Genomic DNA, 16,815 nt, shown 5'->3' on the forward strand with positions numbered 1-16,815 from the left:
TCAAAGACCCCCCTCAGTCCCCAGGAAGACCCCAAGGAACCCCCCAATCCCAGAGAACACCCCCCCTCCTGTCACTCTGCCCTCAGTCAAGATGGCGGCACCCCCTCGTGCCTCGCAATGGGCGCGAAGCCGCAATGGGCGCGAAGCCGCGCTGGGCGGACCCCGCCTGCCCTCTCCCGAGATAGCGCCTGAGTCCCCACGTGCCCCAAGGGCGTGGCGGCCTTGCCAGCTTGCCCTTACCCAACATAGCGGCCGCTCGCCAATGCTCCTGAAGGGTCCTGAAGCCGACAGCTGGTGACCCGGATGGACCCGCCCTCCTGCCCTTATCCAAGAGGGCGCCACGCTCCCCGGCTTTCCCAATAGGAGTGAAGGTGGAGAGGTGAGCGTGGCCCGGATGTGGGCGGGGCCTCTATCCCGGATGTTGCGTCGCTCCGGAGCCGCGGCGGCCGCCTGCGAGCGGGGAGCGGAGCGGACGGAGCCAACATGGCGGCGCTGAGGCTGGGGCGGCTGTGACGGGGAGGCCGCGGCGCCCTCAGCCCGGGCAGCCCCGTAGCGCCAGCGGGGCCCGCACAGCGGAGCGGGAGCTGAGCCGGCGGGCATGGCGGGGGCGGCGTAAGGGAGGCCTCAGCGGTCCCTGTGGGTGAGGGGACGGGCCCGGGCCCAGGCCGCCTCCCCCCTCTGCCAGCGCGGCCCAGTACCGGGCAGGGGCAGCGCAGGAGAGCCCTCGGGTGCCCGGGGGATGGGGGCCTAGGGGGGCCCGCATTCCCGTGGCCGCGGGGCCGAGCCGCTCTCCTCGGTAGCCCGCGGAGAACCATCGCCCCCCTCCCCGCCTCAGGCCGGCGGCCCCTCGCCGCCCTCCCCGCCCCTGCCGTTCCCGGGACCTTGCGAGGGCGGACAGGGCCGTCCCCGAGCGGCGGTGGCCGGACTTTGGTTCCAGAGGCTTTAAAAAGCCGGGCGCTCCCCAGGTGCGGGGGGAGGCCGCAGCCGGGCTGTGGCATATGCCGGTAACGGGGAGGGAATAACTGGGCGGGGGTCAGGGGCGAGTGACGGAGCGAAGCCTTAGCCGCCCTCAGGTAACCCTGTGTTGGTGATTTAGTGCTGTATTTCTGGGAGCTTTGAGCTTAGCTTCTGGGGGAGTCAGGAGTTTTATTCTTTAACACAAGTGTAGGGCAGTGCGGCTGTAGAGGTTCGGACGGAGCAGCTGAGCTCTGGGCCCAGCTCTCCAGGCAGGCTCTCTCCTGGGAGATAAGCTGGTCTTAAGGAGCTGGGGGGGTGGAGACAAGCACTCTATAATTGCAAGTAAAGGCGAAGGAGAAGGTATGGGCTGAATCTTAAAAGAGTAACCCAGTTCAGATGACCTTTTCTCAGCTCTTTTGTTAAGGTTTATCACTTAACCTGATCCAATTTCTGGAGAAGTTGCTATGCTAAGAAAGCAAATCGAGATTTAACGTATTCTGAGCACCCTATCCGTCGCCTGGGTTTGTGAGGGCGGCGTCCAGCCCTGCTGATAAGAAGGGAACAAGGGAGTTCATTCTTCAGGAGTGGTGTCTTTAAAAAAACAAAATGACCTAGAGAGCACAGAGTGAGTTCCGGACTTTCCTTTTCCTCGTCCCCATGTCATTAAGTTATTAAGTAGGAAAAAAAGAAGGTTTTAGGGGGGAAAAAAAATTGGGCAGCTTCTGACAAGTTGACCAGCTTTAACACTGACCACCGATACCTGACGCTGGAAGTTTGGCTTCCCTGCTACAAGAGCCATACGTGAAACTCTCTGTTGGAGCTTCTGCGGTTTTGTTGGGTAGTTTATTTAAAAAGTCAAGGAGAAAAGGGGATAGAAGACTTCTTAAAAACACTCTCACTTGGCTGCTGTTTGAATCGTGGATTTAAGCAAGACCAGAAGAGCTTCTCGCTAAGGTGGGTGTTCCTACATGTTTGTTTGTTTGTTTTTCTAATGTACTAAGGATTTGCCCATCCCTCCTCTCGTGTAAGGAGCTGCTTGCATGAGCCTTATGCTGTCGGGATGGATCTGGAGAGGCCCAGTCCTCCTTGGACAGAGTCTGGCCTCACTGCCTGCTGAGATTTATATCTCAGGTCAGATGACGCCTGCCTGTGTTCAGAACTCTGCGGTTGGGCTAATTGTCCTGACTTGAAAAAGTTTGGGAAGCGTGGCTGCAGGTGAACCCTGATCAGGTGTCCTTTAGCTGATGGAAAGGGCGAGATTGGTAAAGCTGGCTGCATGGTGCCTTCCTGATGAGCTGCTGGGTGCGATCCAGGGCTCCAGAGGGGACCTGGCGGGCGCTGCCTGGCTGACGTCGGTGGCGGCGCATCCCCTGCCCGCGCTCCCGTTTCCATGGCTCGGGCGTCGCATGTGATTACGCGCCGGCATCAGGGAGAGCAGCTCCAGCACTGCTGGGAATTTCCAGCTTTGGGGTTTTATTTAGGATTTTGCTCTTTCCCCCTGTCGGTGTGCAGCGGCTCAGGCACTGTTCCCTGGCTGGTGGCGGTGCTCTGTCTCAGCACCCCAGTAGTAATGGGAGGGGTTTGTTTCTGTGGGGTCCCTTTGCTGGTGCCGGTCAGAGCAGGCATTAGAAATCAAGGCTGTAGTTGCCACGCAGTGGCAGAAATTAGATTGGGGGTTTCGTTGAGGTGGCGGGAATTAGATAGGGTAATGAATTGAAGTGAGATGCACTTCCTGCACTTAAAAATAAAAATGCCCCTCCCCCAACTAAACCCATGCACCAAAAAAAAAAAGCCCCCCAAAACCCCAATCCTACCCCGAAACAGCTGCTAGCAGAACTATTTTTGCATCTGGCTCGTTCTCAGGGGGTTACAAATACTTTGTCCAGTGACGCAGCGTGGCTGAATGCTTCCTCCTCCTCTGGCCTTCCCTGCTGTGGGGTGTCTGGGGATGGCTGTGCATGCTGGTCTTCTGCCAGTGAAATCAAGCATATTTTCCTGGGCTGGGACTAGTGGGTTTCTTGTCATTAGTGGTGGGTTTAGGATCTTTTTCTGCCCTACAGACATGATTGTACTGGCTCAGACCCACCGTCACCTCACCAAGGCTGACACAAAGTGCTGCAGGGGGGAGGTCAAAAAAAAGCCCTTCCAAAGAGGATGATTATGGATTAATCTTATTTCTCCTCAGCTCCCTTTGATCGGTTCATCCTCTGTGCAGCAGAACCCTTTATATCCCCACTTTTCTCATTAATCCATCTTGTCCTGTAGCGAGTTTGCCAGCTGAGGTTACCTGTCCTGCGGGTGTGATACCTTAGGATGACAAGTGTGATGGGACAGGCAGCAGAGTGGCTGCACCGTGGGCAGTGTCCTATCTGTCTGCCAACCCGGGAATCGGGAAGATTTTTTAGACTCTGTGGCCGGCTATTTGGTCCAACAAAAAAACCCCAGCAGCCGAGTGGCTCCTGAGCTTGTGGCCTGTCCAGCACAGTCCCAGGCTCCTGGGAGAGGAACTGGCTGCAGGCAGAGGTTTGGGGCCAGGACTGCTGTCCTGACGGATGGGATCCGTACCCTCTGCTCGCTGTGTGTGTGCAGTGAGCTGCGGGACGGCTGAGCTCTTTCCCAAGGAAGGAGAGGAGAAGAAACGCATGTTTGGCATGACAGTGACCGCAGGAGCTATCAGGAGGAGAGCTGGGGTGAGTCGGGCAGCCAGAACGACTTGAGACTTAATTGGTTTTTGCACAGGCAGTTTCAGGTTGAAGGTGTCTGGAGAGGAGAGGAAGAAATCTCCCGGTTAACTGCTGCTGGGGTGGTGAAACCAAAGTGTTCAGCTGTTTGTTTCTGTTTGCGTTTCCTTCTCTTTGGTAATTGAGGGCATTGGGAAAGTTGGTGTTTGAGTTCTGGTTCTGCCTCAGGCTTCAAGCGTCTGCCGAGGCTCCGCAGTGCCGTTCATCCAGCTCTGCTGCTGCCGGTCCTCGCTGAGTTGAGCAGGATCAGGTCTGGTCTGCAGCGAAAAGGCGACTAGGTGTCTCCCTCGCATCTGTTTGCAGCACGCCGGACGGAGGAGGCTGGGATAAGGCTGCTCTGGAAAATTCACCTCAAAGCCAAATTTCAGCTTGAAGTTGTTTTTTGTGACTTCTGTGCCCATCCAGGCAGGAATGTGCTGTGAGGAGCTGGGGTTTTGTGATAGTGACCTGAACTTCAGTGGCAAAAATCCCCAGCATCTGCATGGGTTAAGTCAGATGTTTGAGTAAGGCTCAGACTGATTAACTGCAGAGCTTTGTAGGCACCAAAAGCTTGTTTTTCCTGTTCACCTTAAATTATTTTAATGATCCTGGAGCCTGTGGAAAGTCTCCTGAGCAGGTGTGATGTGGTGTTTGTTTGTGCTGAGGGTGGGCAGGGGTCTTTGGGGACATGTCGCTTCTGCCCCGGTATGGGAAAACCACGGCACGATCAGCTAGCCAGGGCACAGGCAGCTCCTCATCTTCTCCTGGGAGATCTTTCCTGTTCCCTACATGATGGGGCCGTTCCTTGAGGAAAATCAAAGTATTTTAGGTTTGTTTTTTTTAATGTACATGCACAGCAAAGTGCTCTAGCCTTCCGATCCTGTGGGTTTAAGATGGGAGGAGAGCCAAAGGCGAAGGGAAGCGGGGATCTCTTCCAAGTAGCGGCCGCTGGAATCCCCAGCTTGAAAATAAATTTAACAGCTTTTTGTGGTTTTGGGTGGTGCAGCTATAAGGAACTGCCCCCCGGGACTCAGTACTTCCCCCCCATAAAGTCTCTTTCTGCTGAATGTTTTCTTGTTGTGTTTAGGCAGCACAATGTCAAATTGCCTTTTTTTTTTCTTTTTTTTTCCCCTCTCTGGAAGAAAAAAATGCAATGTAGTTCCAGGGTGGTTGGTACTAAATAATCAAAGGATAGCGTCTGCCTAATTTCTGCCTTGGGCTTATGCAACCATGGTGGATTGACCCTGGCTGGACGCCATGTGCCCACCACAGCTGTTCTGTCACTGCCCTGCTCAACTGGACAGTGGAGAGAAAATATAACAAAAGGCTCATGGGTCAAGATAAGGACAGGGAGAGATCACTCAACCAATTACTGTCATGGCCAAAACAGACTCCACTTGGGGAAAATTAACTTAATTTATTACCAATCAATTCAGAGTAGGGTAATGAGAAATAAAACCAAATCTTAAAACACTTTCCCCCCACCCCTCCCTCCTTCCCAGGCACAGCTTCACTCCTGAATTCAGTAGCTACCCACCTCAGCAGCACAGGGCGATGGGGAATGGGGGTTAGGGTCAGTTTGTCACACGCTGGCTCTGCTGCTCCTTCCTCCTCAGAAGGAGGACTCCTCACTCTTCCCCTTCTCCAGTGTGGGGTCCTTCCCATGGTAGACGGTCCTCAACGAACTTCTCCAACGTGAGTCCTTCCCATGAGCTGCAGTTCTTCACGAACTGCTCCAGCTTGGGGTCCCTCCCACAGGAGACAGTCCTCCATGAACATCTCCAATGTGGGTCCTTCCCACAGTCTGCAGTTCTTCACAAACTGCTATGGCATGGGGTCCTCCCCAGGCTGCAGGTGGATATCTGCTCCACCATGGACCTCTCTGGGCTGCAGGGGGACAGCCTGCCTCACCATGGTCTTCCTCATGGGCTGCAGGGGAATCTCTGCTCCGGCACCTGGAGCACCTTCTCCCCCTCCTTCTTTACTGACCTTGGGATCTGCAGGGTTGCTTCTCTTTTATGTTCTCACTCCTCTCTCCAGCTGCAGTTTCTGTTCCACGGCAACTTTCTTTTCCCTTTTTAAATACTTTATCTCAGAGGTGCTACCACCGTCATTGATAGGCTTGGCCTTGGCCAGCGGCAGGTCTGTCTTGGAGCTGGCTGGCATTGGCTTTATTGGACATAGGGGAAGCTCCCAGCAGCTTCTCACAGCAGCCACCACTGTAGCCCCTCAGCTACAAAACCTTGCCCCACAAACCCAGTACAGCAAATCAGTGCTTGGCAAAGCCGACTGCAGAAAAATGAGCTATTTTAAATGAAGCTGCTATAAAAGAGGGTCTCAGAGAACAGCTCCTGGTGCTTGCCATTGCCCAGGTTCGGATGGTTCCTCCTGATTTTGTGGTGCGGGGCAGGTGGAATGGGCGCTGCATTTGGGGACAGAGGTCGGGTTTCTGGACCTGCCTGAGGAAGATGGTGTGGTGTAAATATCCAGGCAATTAGCTGATAAGTGGGTGTGTGGGTTTATGTTCAGTTTTTTATCTCAGAGCTGCTTACAGGACACTGGGAAGAAGGCAGAGACATCGCTTTGCACTGCACGTGGTTGTTTCTTGTGTTTTTTACTGTGTAGAGGAATATTTGTAGCTCCCACTGCAAAATCCTGGACCAGAGTGTGCGTGCAGCACCTACGAAACCTGGCAGCGGGGCAGGAGCAGAGGGAGAGCTGTGGGTGCAAGCTGAGTGGGCCCGACAGCCACTTGAGCCACTGGCCTGTAAAACAAGCGGCGTGTGGGTTCATTTACTGCTCGGCACCAGTGCCACAGCACCAAAACCGGTCTGGATGCAGCTGAGGAACGCCAGGGACTTTACTGTCAGCTTGAAATGTGGCTTTTGGCAAACACTTTGGTTGCTCTCGGTGTTTTTTCTGCTCACGACAGCGACCATCAAGACTAGGGATTGTTTGTCTTAATGTTTTTTTTAATACTTTTATTCTGTGTTCACACAATTACCGTGTGCTGCCTGTTGATATTCTGTTGTGATGCAGCTGCAGCTCCTGGTAAAGGCTTCTCCATAACTTGGCTTTCGCAGGGTTTATGAGACCAGAGAAATCCATTCCCTCTCCTGGGACGTGCTGGGCTGCAGCCCAGCGCGCTCTGACTTCTCCATGGAGCTGATGTGGCTCGGCACCCGGGGCAGGAGGAGTGGTTGGAGAAGAACCGGGGTGCTTTATTCTGTTTTTTCTCCCCTCTCTCCTGCATGGAGATGGCTATAGGCTGTTGGTACCAAGAAATATTTTCACCAGAAGCTGTATTGATATGACTTTTCTACTTGGGGGGAAGCTCTACAGTATATATTGCCCTCTCCTCCCCAGCTGGAGTAGTCAGAGTTGTGTCAGACTGTTTTCAGAGCAGCAGTCGCTCAACACATTTTTTAATTTAAGCTATTTGCTTTTCACGATAGGAATTAAAACCCTCCCATTGAGCGCTGGTGGCCGACAGGCCCAATCGAGGGCTCCCTGTTCCTCCGCCTGCCTGGGGCCAGAGCATGAGTCACGGGTCGTGCTGGGAATAGACCGGAGATTCCTGCCTGTGTCCCGTGTTTACGCTGCTGCCGCCTCTGTTTTGGGAACTGTAACCAAGGAAAGCTGCTCTGTGGTGATGCTGGCTGGGCTCGGGTGAGCTCTCTGGAGGGAAGAAGGAGCCATGGCCCGGTGCCGTGTGGAGCAGGGAGCCACTGACTGCGGGGCTGGATCCCTTCTGGAAAATGGCAGGGCTGGTATCGAACTGCGATCTCCGCTCTCCTGCGGCCTCTGGTCCTGCGTCTCGTAGGGGAGGACTCCTCCTGACCCAGTTAAACTAACGAGGGCCATCGTTTTAGGGTATAGCCGTGATGCAATGATGGCGTGACTCCCCCATACGGCATGCATGCTGGCACAACGAGGGTGTGCCCGGGGCAGGTGCCTTTTTGCCATGGGTGCTACCACCACCCCCTAGCCTGAGATGTGCTGCAGGGGTTTAAATGTGCTTTGGGGGTCTGAAGCCCCCTCCAAATAGCTCAGGGGGGCGCCGCGGGCCACAGCCCTCTCCCAGTGCCCAGCAAGCCATGTGGTGTGGTTACTCCTAACCCAATCACTGTGTGCCCTGGGCAACTGGTGTTGCCAAATGGCTTGTCACCAGTTCCCAGCGTGTCTTGTGGCAGACTCTGTGCAGTGGCATGGTGCCATCCCCAGGCATAGGATGGCTTAATGTCACCCGCTTAGCTCTGACAGCGCTTGATCCCTAAAGGAGGCCAGACATGGGCTGTGATTCCTGCGGGTCCCTACTCTTTTTGGCTGGGTGCCTGACTCCCTGTGACTCTTGGTGAAGAAATGAAGCTGTCAGTGCTGCTGAAAGAGAGCTGGGTGATGGCAGAGCTACGAGGAACTTCCCTGGGGGAGGCCGTAACCGGGTGAGAAACCTGCTGAGACGAGGAGGGTGAGCCCTGAGTTGGCCACTGAAGCCAGTCTGACGAGGCTCGTGCTCCTCCAACTTTGAAGCTGAACAGGTCGGGGCCTGCCGAGCGGCTGATTTCCTTCTCCCTTGATGTTTTGGCATGATACCAGTGGCTGCGCCGAATGGCTTTGTGTGGTTAGTACCCGCTGGTGGGGCAGCGGAGGGTTTAGCTGGGGCTGTCGACATCCCACTTGGCTTTGCCGGGGGATGCGAGAACTCATTTTGCTTGGGTGGAGGACCTTGGTCCTCACCTGTGTCATGGTCTGGAGCCCTGTAGCTTGTAGGTTTTTCTTCCAGATGGTGTTTGGGTTCATAAGTTAATGTGGCAGAGACCTGTCAGTGCTGGCAGATCCCGGTGCTGTCAGTCTGGTACCCAGCCCTCGATTTTTTGGTGTAAGATGCTCCAGCAGAGGAGAGGACGAGTCATGGCCAAGCATGGAGATGCAGTGGAGGGGTGCAGAGTGGGCTTTTTAATCAAGTATCGATGGGGAAGGAATTAAATTCTGTTGGCCCTCTCTGTCTTCTAGGGTTGCAGTGCTAAGAGGAGCCCCTGGCTTGGCTGGCGCGTGCCTGCAGCAGTGGAAGATGGCTGCCTTCAAACGGAGCCGAGCGCAAGCATGGCCGGAGGAATGGGGTGATCGGGAGCATGGGCTGTACAGCCTGCACCGCATGTTCGACATCGTGGGCACCCACCTGACCCACCGGGATGTGCGGGTGCTCTCCTTCCTCTTCGTCGACGTGATCGACGATTATGAGAGGGGGATGATCCGCAGTGGCCGGGACTTCTTGCTGGCGCTGGAGCGGCAGGGCCGCTGCGACGAGACCAACTTCCGACAGGTGCTGCAGTTGCTGCGGATCATCACTCGCCACGACCTGCTGCCCTACGTCACCCTCAAGAGGCGACGGGCTGGTAAGTGATGCCACTGGCAGCCTGGCCTGCTCCCTAACGAAGGCCGAGTTATTCGGCCGTCTCCTGTTTCTCCTCTACTAACACCCTGGAGGTGCAGTGGTTAAAAGAACCTGAGGCTTGTAAGAACAAACAGCTGCCAGAACAGCAGGGAAATGCAGGCAGAGAAGGCAAAGGGGTATTTTACAGGGTTTTAGCAAGCGCCCACACACGGTTTTGGGGGGCTTAAAGCCTTGCTTCGTTTCTGGCAAGTGCCAAGGTCTCCTCCTTTCTTTAGTGGCAGAGAACTGGGATTCCTGCTGCGTGCTGTGCAGCTCCATGACTCCCAGCTCCGTGCCTGCGACTCCCAGCTCCTGCTGCTCATCCCTAGTTTTTAGGGAAATGCTCCTTTTGGCCCAAAATCCTGCCTGGGTGAGATGCCTTGGGTGGCCCCAGGGCTGTGCTGGGGAGTGAGAAGGAGCCGGGAGGGTCTGGGGAAACTCGTGGCTGCTGTGCTCGATGTGCCGTCGGCTTCGGGGGAAACCCGCTTGTCCTCTCGGGGCTGAGGCAGGTTTGGGAAGGCAACCGCTGTTCTCCTCAAGCTGGTGCTGTCAGTCCTGTGGTGTGCAGTGCTCAGAGAGGCCAGACTGAGAAACCCGTGTCCAAATTCAGACTTTTTTTCGCCCATTTTCCACTGAGATGCCCCAAACCCTCCTCTGTTGGCCGCCCCTTTTCCCCTCACTCTTTCCTGGCTCGGAAACCCTAGCAATGACCTGACTATTTGGATCTGGATAATTTGATGGGTTTTTGGTCACTTCATGGAGCTGTCAGGCTGAGCTGACCCCCTGCCCTCCACCATCTTGGCCCTGTGCCTTTTTTTCACTAAAACCCTCTAATTTACAGTTCAAAGAAATACCCCAGATCAACCAGAACCAGAGGAGTCATGAAGGAGAGAGCACTTGTTGCAGGGGATATGTAAGGCAGCTGCTCCAGCAGGATTCAACCTCTGAAATTTGCATCTTTGCTTTAAATGAGGATAATTGGGCTTTCTTGGCAGTTCCAGGCTGCTGAGTCTCCCCAGTTTCTGCTCGCACTGTGGGCAACGGTGCTGTTCCCTGCCAGCGCTTGGGAAAGCGGTGAGTGCAAGTAGAGGCAGGCATTCAAAACTCCCTGGTTTTGGGGGGATGAGAGGAGCGACAGCAGCGCTGGTGTGAACAAACCCTTTGAGCTGGGGCTGTCACTGGGAGCGTGGTCCCATGCTGCCTGCAGCCTCTGCCCTGCCAGGGGGAAACTGGATCAGGCGGCTTGAAAATTAACGGGTTCTTTTTTTCTTCAGTCGCTTCTTAACCAGCATTGGGCCGGGGAGGGGCTGGGGATGCTCCGTTTGGTGGCAGCTGCTGCCTTATGCCGCTCTGAAATGCCAGAAGCTTCCAGCCCTGCTCGACCTCATGGGATGGAGCCTGAGCACAGGGCAGCCCTGCCTGCGCCTGCACCCTGCACCCATGCAGGTTCAGACCAGACTCCATGAGGATTTTCCCATGTTATGGCCTTTTCTGGGAGGTGGGAGCGCATGCTCTGCCCTCTGTGCCACTCCTGGAAGTGGCTGCCCCGGGGATGGATCCCAGCCTGTTCCCCTGCCATCGCTGCCAGCTCCACTGCCCACAGAGCCCCTTGCAGGGCAGCCAGCACCGTGGCTTGGTGCAAGCAGGGTGTAGGAGGCTGTTTACCGGTGCCGGTGTAACCTTGCGGTGCTCTCCTCTGCACCAAGCCAAGAAAAACTAGAGGAAAAGGGGTGTGTGGGCATGTTATGCAGACCAGCTGGGCAGCACTTGGATTCGGGGAGGTTGGATGGATCCACGGCTCTGTGTCCCCCAGTTTGTGTAGCATTTGGGGGTGTCACAGCACTATTTTTGTGTTTCTTGAGCAGCTTTTTGCTTGTTTTGTGCAAAAATCCAAACTGAAGGGGCACTTGGTTGCTCTACCTCAGTCGGCTCAAGCCAGGTGAACCCTCCCTGTGTCGGCTTTGGTGTGTTCAGGGCGAGATGGATGGATTGTGGTATTAAAGTGCAATACTCACGTGGTTGGGGAGCTGGAGGTCGGCATTTGCGTCTCCATACACTGCCGTCATGTGAGAAGCGATGCTCCCTACCCGTGAGATCTTGTTCTTGCAATGTCTCCAGCCACGCTTGGGTGGAAACTGTTTAATTAAATGCACAAAAATAGCATTCCAAAAAGCTTTATTAAGAAAGGCACCTTACATGTGGTTTATAATACGCAGTGCTTTGCATTTAAAGAGGAGGGATTGATTGGTTAAAGGAAGTCTCCTCTGGACTTAACGAGCTGATGCTCGTTTCTGGTTCCCGTGTCCTTCCAGACCCTGCAGCAGCCAGGAGGTCTTGTCTCCTTCTGCCTCATCGTTATTCATGGCTCTAAAAAGGAGCAAAACCCTGTCCTGAATTAGCTTGGTGCAGCCAGAGCCGGCTGGGCGAAGGCAGAGAGCGGCGGGGGGGCCGGGGAGACCAGCAGCCTTGGCCAGCTTCGGTCCGGCAGGGATGGGAGGGATTCTGCACGGGGATGGGCAGTGCTCTGAGTTCATCAAACAGGACAAAAACAATGCGCAGAAAATGTCCAGGCCCTCAAAAATAACTTTTTTTACCCCATAATCTTTGCTCAGCAGCTGCTTCTGCTCAGCAGCTTGACTCTCCTCAAAACCCTGTGTCTTGCCAGTGTGTTACTTCAAGGTTTGATCTGCTAAAGTCACATAAATAATGTAGGCTTAATGTTTTTGAGTGTATGCCAGTTTATCCTAAAGCGTTTCAGCAGCTGGATCCATCCCGGGATCCTGGAACTGCCGCTGTCCCCCTGTGGCTCCGCTCTGCTGGGGCTATGGAGGAGGAGGAGCAGTGGCTGTTCCCCCAGACCTTTGCTCAGACTGACACGAGCCCAAGCTCAAGTAGGGATCACGGGACGAATGCAGGGCTGGTCAGAGCAATTGCCAGGTATGTACGACCTGGTACGGCACCGGCACAGTGTCGGAGGCACTGCCTGCCTTGGCTGGAGTTTCTCCCGGGGGATTGTGTGCGTGCGATGCTGCCAGTCTGTTCTGAGTCTGGGTGTTGGGATTATCTATGGTAACAAATGGAAAGGGCCTTTCCTGTGCCGCAGTTGGGAAGGCTTGGCTCCCAAATGGAGTTTTTTCGAGAGGACTGGCTGGAGAAACAGCTGGTTGATGTGCAGCCGTGCTTGGGGGGATGCAGAGCAGCTTAAGCATGTGTTGACACCCGCCGCATCGGGAAAGACCTGCCCTGGCCTCCCTGTGTCCCCTCTGTCCCTCCTGAAGGGACCTGTGTCCCCTTTCTCTTCCAGTGTGTCCGGACCTGGTGGACAAGTACCTGGAGGAGACGTCCATTCGCTACGTGACGCCCCGAGCTCACAGCGAGGCAGAGCATGGGCTCGGCCACCCCCATAAATCAGGTGGGTGCAGATGCCCACTGCCAGACCTCAGGGTTTGGTCTGTGGGGATTCGGGGGTTCAGTCTGTGGGAATTCATTGGGACCGTCCCGCTTTTGCCTTGTCTGCTCCCACTGGGAGTGCAGGGACTTGCCTTTGGCTGGTGGTAACTGTTCTGTCATTGCTGAAGTAACATCTGATCCTGCTGCCACAAGCCCCCACAGTTTGGGGGACAATCAAGCACAGAGTGTGACATCCCTTCCCATAACTGCAGGGAAGCCATTCAATCTTGGTGTAATCTGGGGTTCCCCTCTTGGGGCTTGCACAGGCTCCTGGGGCTGCCAGATGCCCCTTGGGACGAGCGTCCCAGGACGGTGGGGGTTCAACTGGGAGGTGAATGCAGCGTGGGAAGGAGGGGAGGGCTGGAGCTTGGTGTCGGGGATGGAGCAGGAGTGCTCCAACACAGATTTGGAGTGCAACCAGCAAGGGCAAGTGGCCCTGAGAGCTTCAGCAGGGCCTGGGAGGGGGAGCGGCTCCTCCGAGATGTCCCCAGGCAGGGAGCAGGGGGGCTCAGTGTCCCCTAACCCCCGTCCTCTCCCTGTGCAGTGCCTCCCCACCACCCTGTGGTCTGCTGCTCCTCTGCGGGACCCCAGATCTGTACCAAGAGGCCCGGCCGTGGCAGGACCCTCCTCAGCAGCCAGCGCAAGAGGAGGAAGTCAGCAACGCCGGACCCTAAGGAGAAGCAGACCTGTGGTAAGAGCCTCTGGGGGGAGGGGGGGGGGGCAAGGGGTGTTGGGGGTCCCAGCCCCATGCCAGAGTACTCACCGCCCTCCCCGCTTCCTTCAGATATCCGCCTGCGGGTCCGAGCTGAGTACTGCCAGCATGAGACAGCGCTTCAAGGCAATGTCTTCTCCAACAAGCAGGACCCCTTGGAGCGTCAGTTTGAGCGCTTCAACCAGGCCAACACCATTCTGAAGTCCCGGGACCTGGGCTCCATCATCTGTGACATAAAATTCTCAGAGCTCACCTACCTCGACGCGTTCTGGCGTGATTACATCAACGGCTCTTTGCTGGAAGCCCTCAAGGGCGTCTTCATCACGGACTCGCTCAAACAAGCCGTGGGCCATGAAGCCATCAAACTGCTGGTCAATGTGGATGAGGAGGATTACGAGGTCGGGCGCCAGAAACTCCTGAGGAACTTGATGCTGCAGACGGCTCCCTGACTGCCTGATGGCTGCTCGGTGGGATCCAAGCTTTTTCCTTCTTTTTTTTTCTTTTTTTTTTTTCTAAAAGAAAAGGAAAAGATGATCGGGACCCCCACCCGGTACTGTGCAACTCTGGGTTCAGAGCCGGGCTGGAGCCACGGGGAGCGCCAGAGGCTTACATGTTTCCTCACCCCTTTCCTGTCCTGTCCCTTCCTCTCTCACTTTGTTTTCCTTTTTTCTCTTTTATTTTGTATCCATTAAAAACAAAAAGGCAAAAATCCCGCCTGGGGCATGTCAGTGACAGGGCTGGGCGAGCTGGGGGTGGGGGGAGGTGGTTGGTGGAGGTTTGTACTGGGATGGGCTCAGCCCTGTGGTGCCCATGCCAGGTTCGGGGGTGGCTTTGTCTCCCTCCTGCCCTTGTGTCACCGTCCTGGCGGGCTCTGTGTGCTGGGAGCTGCCCTGCAGGTAGTGCTATTCCCCACCCCGTTTCTCCCTCAAATAACAACCCCCCCCATTGCCTCAGTGGGTTTCTCAGGAGTAAAACCGTCCCCGTGGCGTCCCCTGGACCATGTGCCTTCGTGTCCCCCTCCCCTGCGGGGGCCCGGGGGGGAGGACCAGTGCCGAGGGATGCCCCGAAATCTCTTGCCTGTCCCCCTGCCTCTTCTCTCCCCTCCATGGCTGCCTGGCTCTGTCCCTCCCCTCTCCAGCTGGCAACTGGGACAAACTGGGACAAGGGGCAGGTTGGGGCAGCATGATCTGCCTGTTGCTGGCAGCAGGCAGCTGAGCCTCTGCCTGCACGTGTTGGAGGGCAGCTGGCAGTGTGCAGTGCGTGGCTGCCTGGCCCATGCCTTGGCTCCCTGTCCCTGGAGAGCCCCCAAAATGGCTGTCCCCCGCCCCCATCTGCTGCCTGTGGGTCCTTGGGGTGAGGGGATTTTTTTCCAGCTCCATCCTGGTTTTGTGTTTTTTTTCTCCCCATCCCTGCTCGGCTGCTGGGGGGTACAGACCCCCTCCTGGGTAGGGGGCAGCTCCCCGGGACTCATGGTGTGTGTGCCCCCCCTCCCCTGCCCTGGGGCACGCAGCCCCCCTCTGCTTATGGACGATTCTGGCACAACTTGGTGTAATTTCTGTGACTTCTGTATTTTTTAAACTTCAATATAATGGTCATATTCCCTGTGTAGCTTTCGGGTTTCTTGAAATAAACATCTACCGCAGTGCCTGGCTGGCTCCTTCTGCCCCTGCCTGTGCTGGGGGACCCCTGACCCCCCCCAGCACTATGGGAGCTTGAGGGGGGAGACACTTCTGGCTGCAGCACAGGGGGCCAGGGAGCCCTAAGCCCATCTTGCTGCTGCATTTTGGGGAGAAACAGTCTGAAACAGAGCAGCTCTGGCCCTGCTCTGGATTTTACCACACCAGGGAGGGGCTCATGGCACTGGCGCCAGCCCCATGGCCGCCACACTGCCATAGAGGTCAGGCCGGCGGTGGCTGTGCACTGGGATCTCCTGGCGGATGCGGCGCAGGTAGTCGAGGTCGATCTCGGCGTAGCAGAGCCCAGTTCCCTCATGGCACTGGGCCACCACGGCACCCCAGGGGTCCACCACCAGTGCGTGGCCATAGGATGTCCGGTGCTCGTGGTTCTTCCCAGTCTGGGCAGCTGCCACCACGTAGCACTGGCTCTCGATGGCCCGGGCCCGCAGCAGCACCTGCTGGGGGATGTGGCACTGTTGGTGGTGCTGGACCACAGCCCCGGGTAGGGGGGAAATGGGGCAGAGAGTGGGGTTTGGGTGGGGGCCCCACAGCTGGGCTGGCTGTGCCACCTGCCCCTTAAATAGCCAAAAAAGAGGCTTTTTGTCTTAAATTTGCCCCTCTTGGCTGTAGGATTCATCCCTGTGTGCTTGCTGCTGGAGATGATTCGGGTGAGGGCTCAGCCCCAAGCTGCCAGCCCCCGGAGTGTCCCCAGCCCAGCAGAGGACAAGGGACAAGCAGCAAGAGCTGCCTGGAGCAGGGCACGTGGCCAAGGGAGAGGCTGGGAGGGCCAGGGCCAAGCTCACCTCCCAGTGTGCCGAGCCTGTGGGGACGGTGAAGGCTGAAGGGTAGGTGAGGATCTCGGCGCCGGCATGCCGCAGTGCTAGCGAGATCTCGGGGAAGCGCAGGTCATAGCAGATGGAGAGGCCGAGCTGGCAGGGGGAAGGAAGAGACATCAGTGAGGACATGGCGCCTGGGCAGAGGTGAGGGGACGTGGTGCTAGAGCCAGGGGAGCCCCTTGCCCCGCAGGGACCCCAAACATCCCCAGAGGTGCCCATCTGTCCCATACCTTCCCAGCTGGTGTGCTGATTGGGGCCACAATCTCGGTACCAGGATTGGTGAAGCTGCTCTCCTTCATGGTGACACGTCCCTCCAGCTCCACGTCACACAGGTGGGTCTTCCTGTAAGTGGCCACGATGTTACCTGGGGACAAGAGGGTGTGAGGGGGGGACATCCGTGGGAGCTGGGGACCCCAGGTTGGTGGGGCAGGGCCGGGGGCTCTCACCTGCAGGGTCCAGCAGCACATGGCAGTTGTAGATGCGCTGCGTGGTTGGCCAGTCCTGGCCGCGCTCATGGAAGCCGCCCAGGGACAGCCACACGCCGTACTCCCTGGGGAGAGGAACCTGCGGTCACCCTGGCTCTGCCAGCGATCCTGCAGCCAGCACCAGTGGCTCCGTCTCCGCCACCCCGTGAGGGGGTCCCCATCGGTACTTAGCCAGCTCGGCGTAGCGTCCCATGAGGTCCCCGTCCAGTCCCTCGGCCAGGCTGAGGGTCTGTGCCGTGTTGGAGCCGATGTAGTCGAAGCCCTCAGGGAGGAAGACGAGGCAGGCGCTGCGATGTGCGGCCTCCCGCACCAGCCCGGCACAGACGGCAAAGTTCAGCTCCTTGTCGGGTGTGGAGGTGACTTGGCCCACGGCCACCAGCGGCTTCAGCGTCGGGGGGTCCGCCATGGCGTGGGGCAGGTGCGGGGAGCTGTGGCACAGCGTGGGGTACCTGCCCAGGGTACCGGAGCTGTGCAGCCATCTCGGGGTGCACGGGGGGGCTGGGAGCAGGCAGCGCAGCAGAGTCCAGGGCACCGCTCTCAGCCTG

The 16,815-nt window shown here is 56.8% G+C and overlaps 4 protein-coding genes across 9 annotated transcripts in view; 2 read left to right on the forward strand and 2 right to left on the reverse strand.

Moving 5' to 3' along the window:
- S100A10 (S100 calcium binding protein A10) overlaps window positions 1-335 on the reverse strand; it is a 2,269-nt gene extending 1,934 nt beyond the window's left edge. The window contains exon 1 of one of the 2 annotated variants that reach the window (XM_010566851.1): window positions 241-335. In XM_010566851.1, the coding sequence (XP_010565153.1) occupies window positions 241-247 (7 nt within the window). In that variant the 5' untranslated portion in view covers window positions 248-335. The other variant, XM_010566853.1, reaches the window with a different exon arrangement.
- Window positions 336-808: 473 nt separating this feature from the next.
- Window positions 809-14,939, forward strand: DEDD (death effector domain containing). 5 transcript variants are annotated; one of them, XM_010566857.1, is made up of 6 exons: window positions 809-1,911; window positions 6,305-8,298; window positions 8,691-9,073; window positions 12,416-12,523; window positions 13,106-13,252; window positions 13,346-14,939. In XM_010566857.1, the coding sequence occupies exons 2-6, from the start codon at window positions 8,264-8,266 to the stop codon at window positions 13,720-13,722; spliced, it is 1,050 nt and encodes a 349-aa protein (XP_010565159.1). In that variant the 5' UTR covers window positions 809-1,911; window positions 6,305-8,263; the 3' UTR covers window positions 13,723-14,939. The 5 variants fall into 5 exon arrangements, with proteins under 5 accessions (XP_010565159.1, XP_010565160.1, XP_010565161.1 ...); XM_010566858.1 differs by having other exon boundaries at window positions 7,133-8,298; XM_010566856.1 differs by lacking the exon at window positions 809-1,911 and adding an exon at window positions 1,920-4,314.
- Window positions 14,940-15,109: 170 nt separating this feature from the next.
- Window positions 15,110-16,809, reverse strand: NIT1 (nitrilase 1). The gene is made up of 5 exons (XM_010566860.1): window positions 16,438-16,809; window positions 16,232-16,335; window positions 16,016-16,149; window positions 15,753-15,878; window positions 15,110-15,404 (listed from the first exon to the last, which is right to left on the reverse strand). Exons 1-5 carry the CDS (start codon window positions 16,674-16,676, stop codon window positions 15,126-15,128), a joined length of 882 nt encoding a protein of 293 aa, XP_010565162.1. The 5' UTR covers window positions 16,677-16,809; the 3' UTR covers window positions 15,110-15,125.
- PFDN2 (prefoldin subunit 2) overlaps window positions 16,675-16,815 on the forward strand; it is a 715-nt gene continuing 574 nt past the window's right edge. The window contains exon 1 of the mRNA XM_010566921.1: window positions 16,675-16,728. Within this exon, the coding sequence (XP_010565223.1) occupies window positions 16,675-16,728 (54 nt within the window). The remainder of the gene's footprint in view (window positions 16,729-16,815) is intronic.

Source organism: Haliaeetus leucocephalus, unplaced genomic scaffold (assembly GCF_000737465.1).
Source record: "Haliaeetus leucocephalus isolate CR32 unplaced genomic scaffold, Haliaeetus_leucocephalus-4.0 Scaffold219, whole genome shotgun sequence".
NCBI lineage: Eukaryota > Metazoa > Chordata > Aves > Accipitriformes > Accipitridae > Haliaeetus > Haliaeetus leucocephalus.

What these genes read in the sequence shown, in the direction of transcription:
- DEDD (XM_010566857.1), top strand. Translation starts at nt 8,264, where the DNA reads ATGATACCAGTGGCTGCGCCGAATGGCTTTGTGTG. An exon ending in CGGCCACCCCCATAAATCAG is followed by an intron (nt 12,524 to 13,105) that starts GTGGGTGCAGAT and finishes CTCCCTGTGCAG; the next exon opens with TGCCTCCCCACCACCCTGTG. An exon ending in TAAGGAGAAGCAGACCTGTG is followed by an intron (nt 13,253 to 13,345) that starts GTAAGAGCCTCT and finishes CGCTTCCTTCAG; the next exon opens with ATATCCGCCTGCGGGTCCGA.
- NIT1 (XM_010566860.1), bottom strand. Translation starts at nt 16,676, where the DNA reads ATGGCGGACCCCCCGACGCTGAAGCCGCTGGTGGCCGTGGGCCAAGTC. An exon ending in TGTGCTGCTGGACCCTGCAG is followed by an intron (nt 16,150 to 16,231) that starts GTGAGAGCCCCC and finishes TCTTGTCCCCAG; the next exon opens with GTAACATCGTGGCCACTTAC. An exon ending in TCAGCACACCAGCTGGGAAG is followed by an intron (nt 15,879 to 16,015) that starts GTATGGGACAGA and finishes TCCCCCTGCCAG; the next exon opens with CTCGGCCTCTCCATCTGCTA.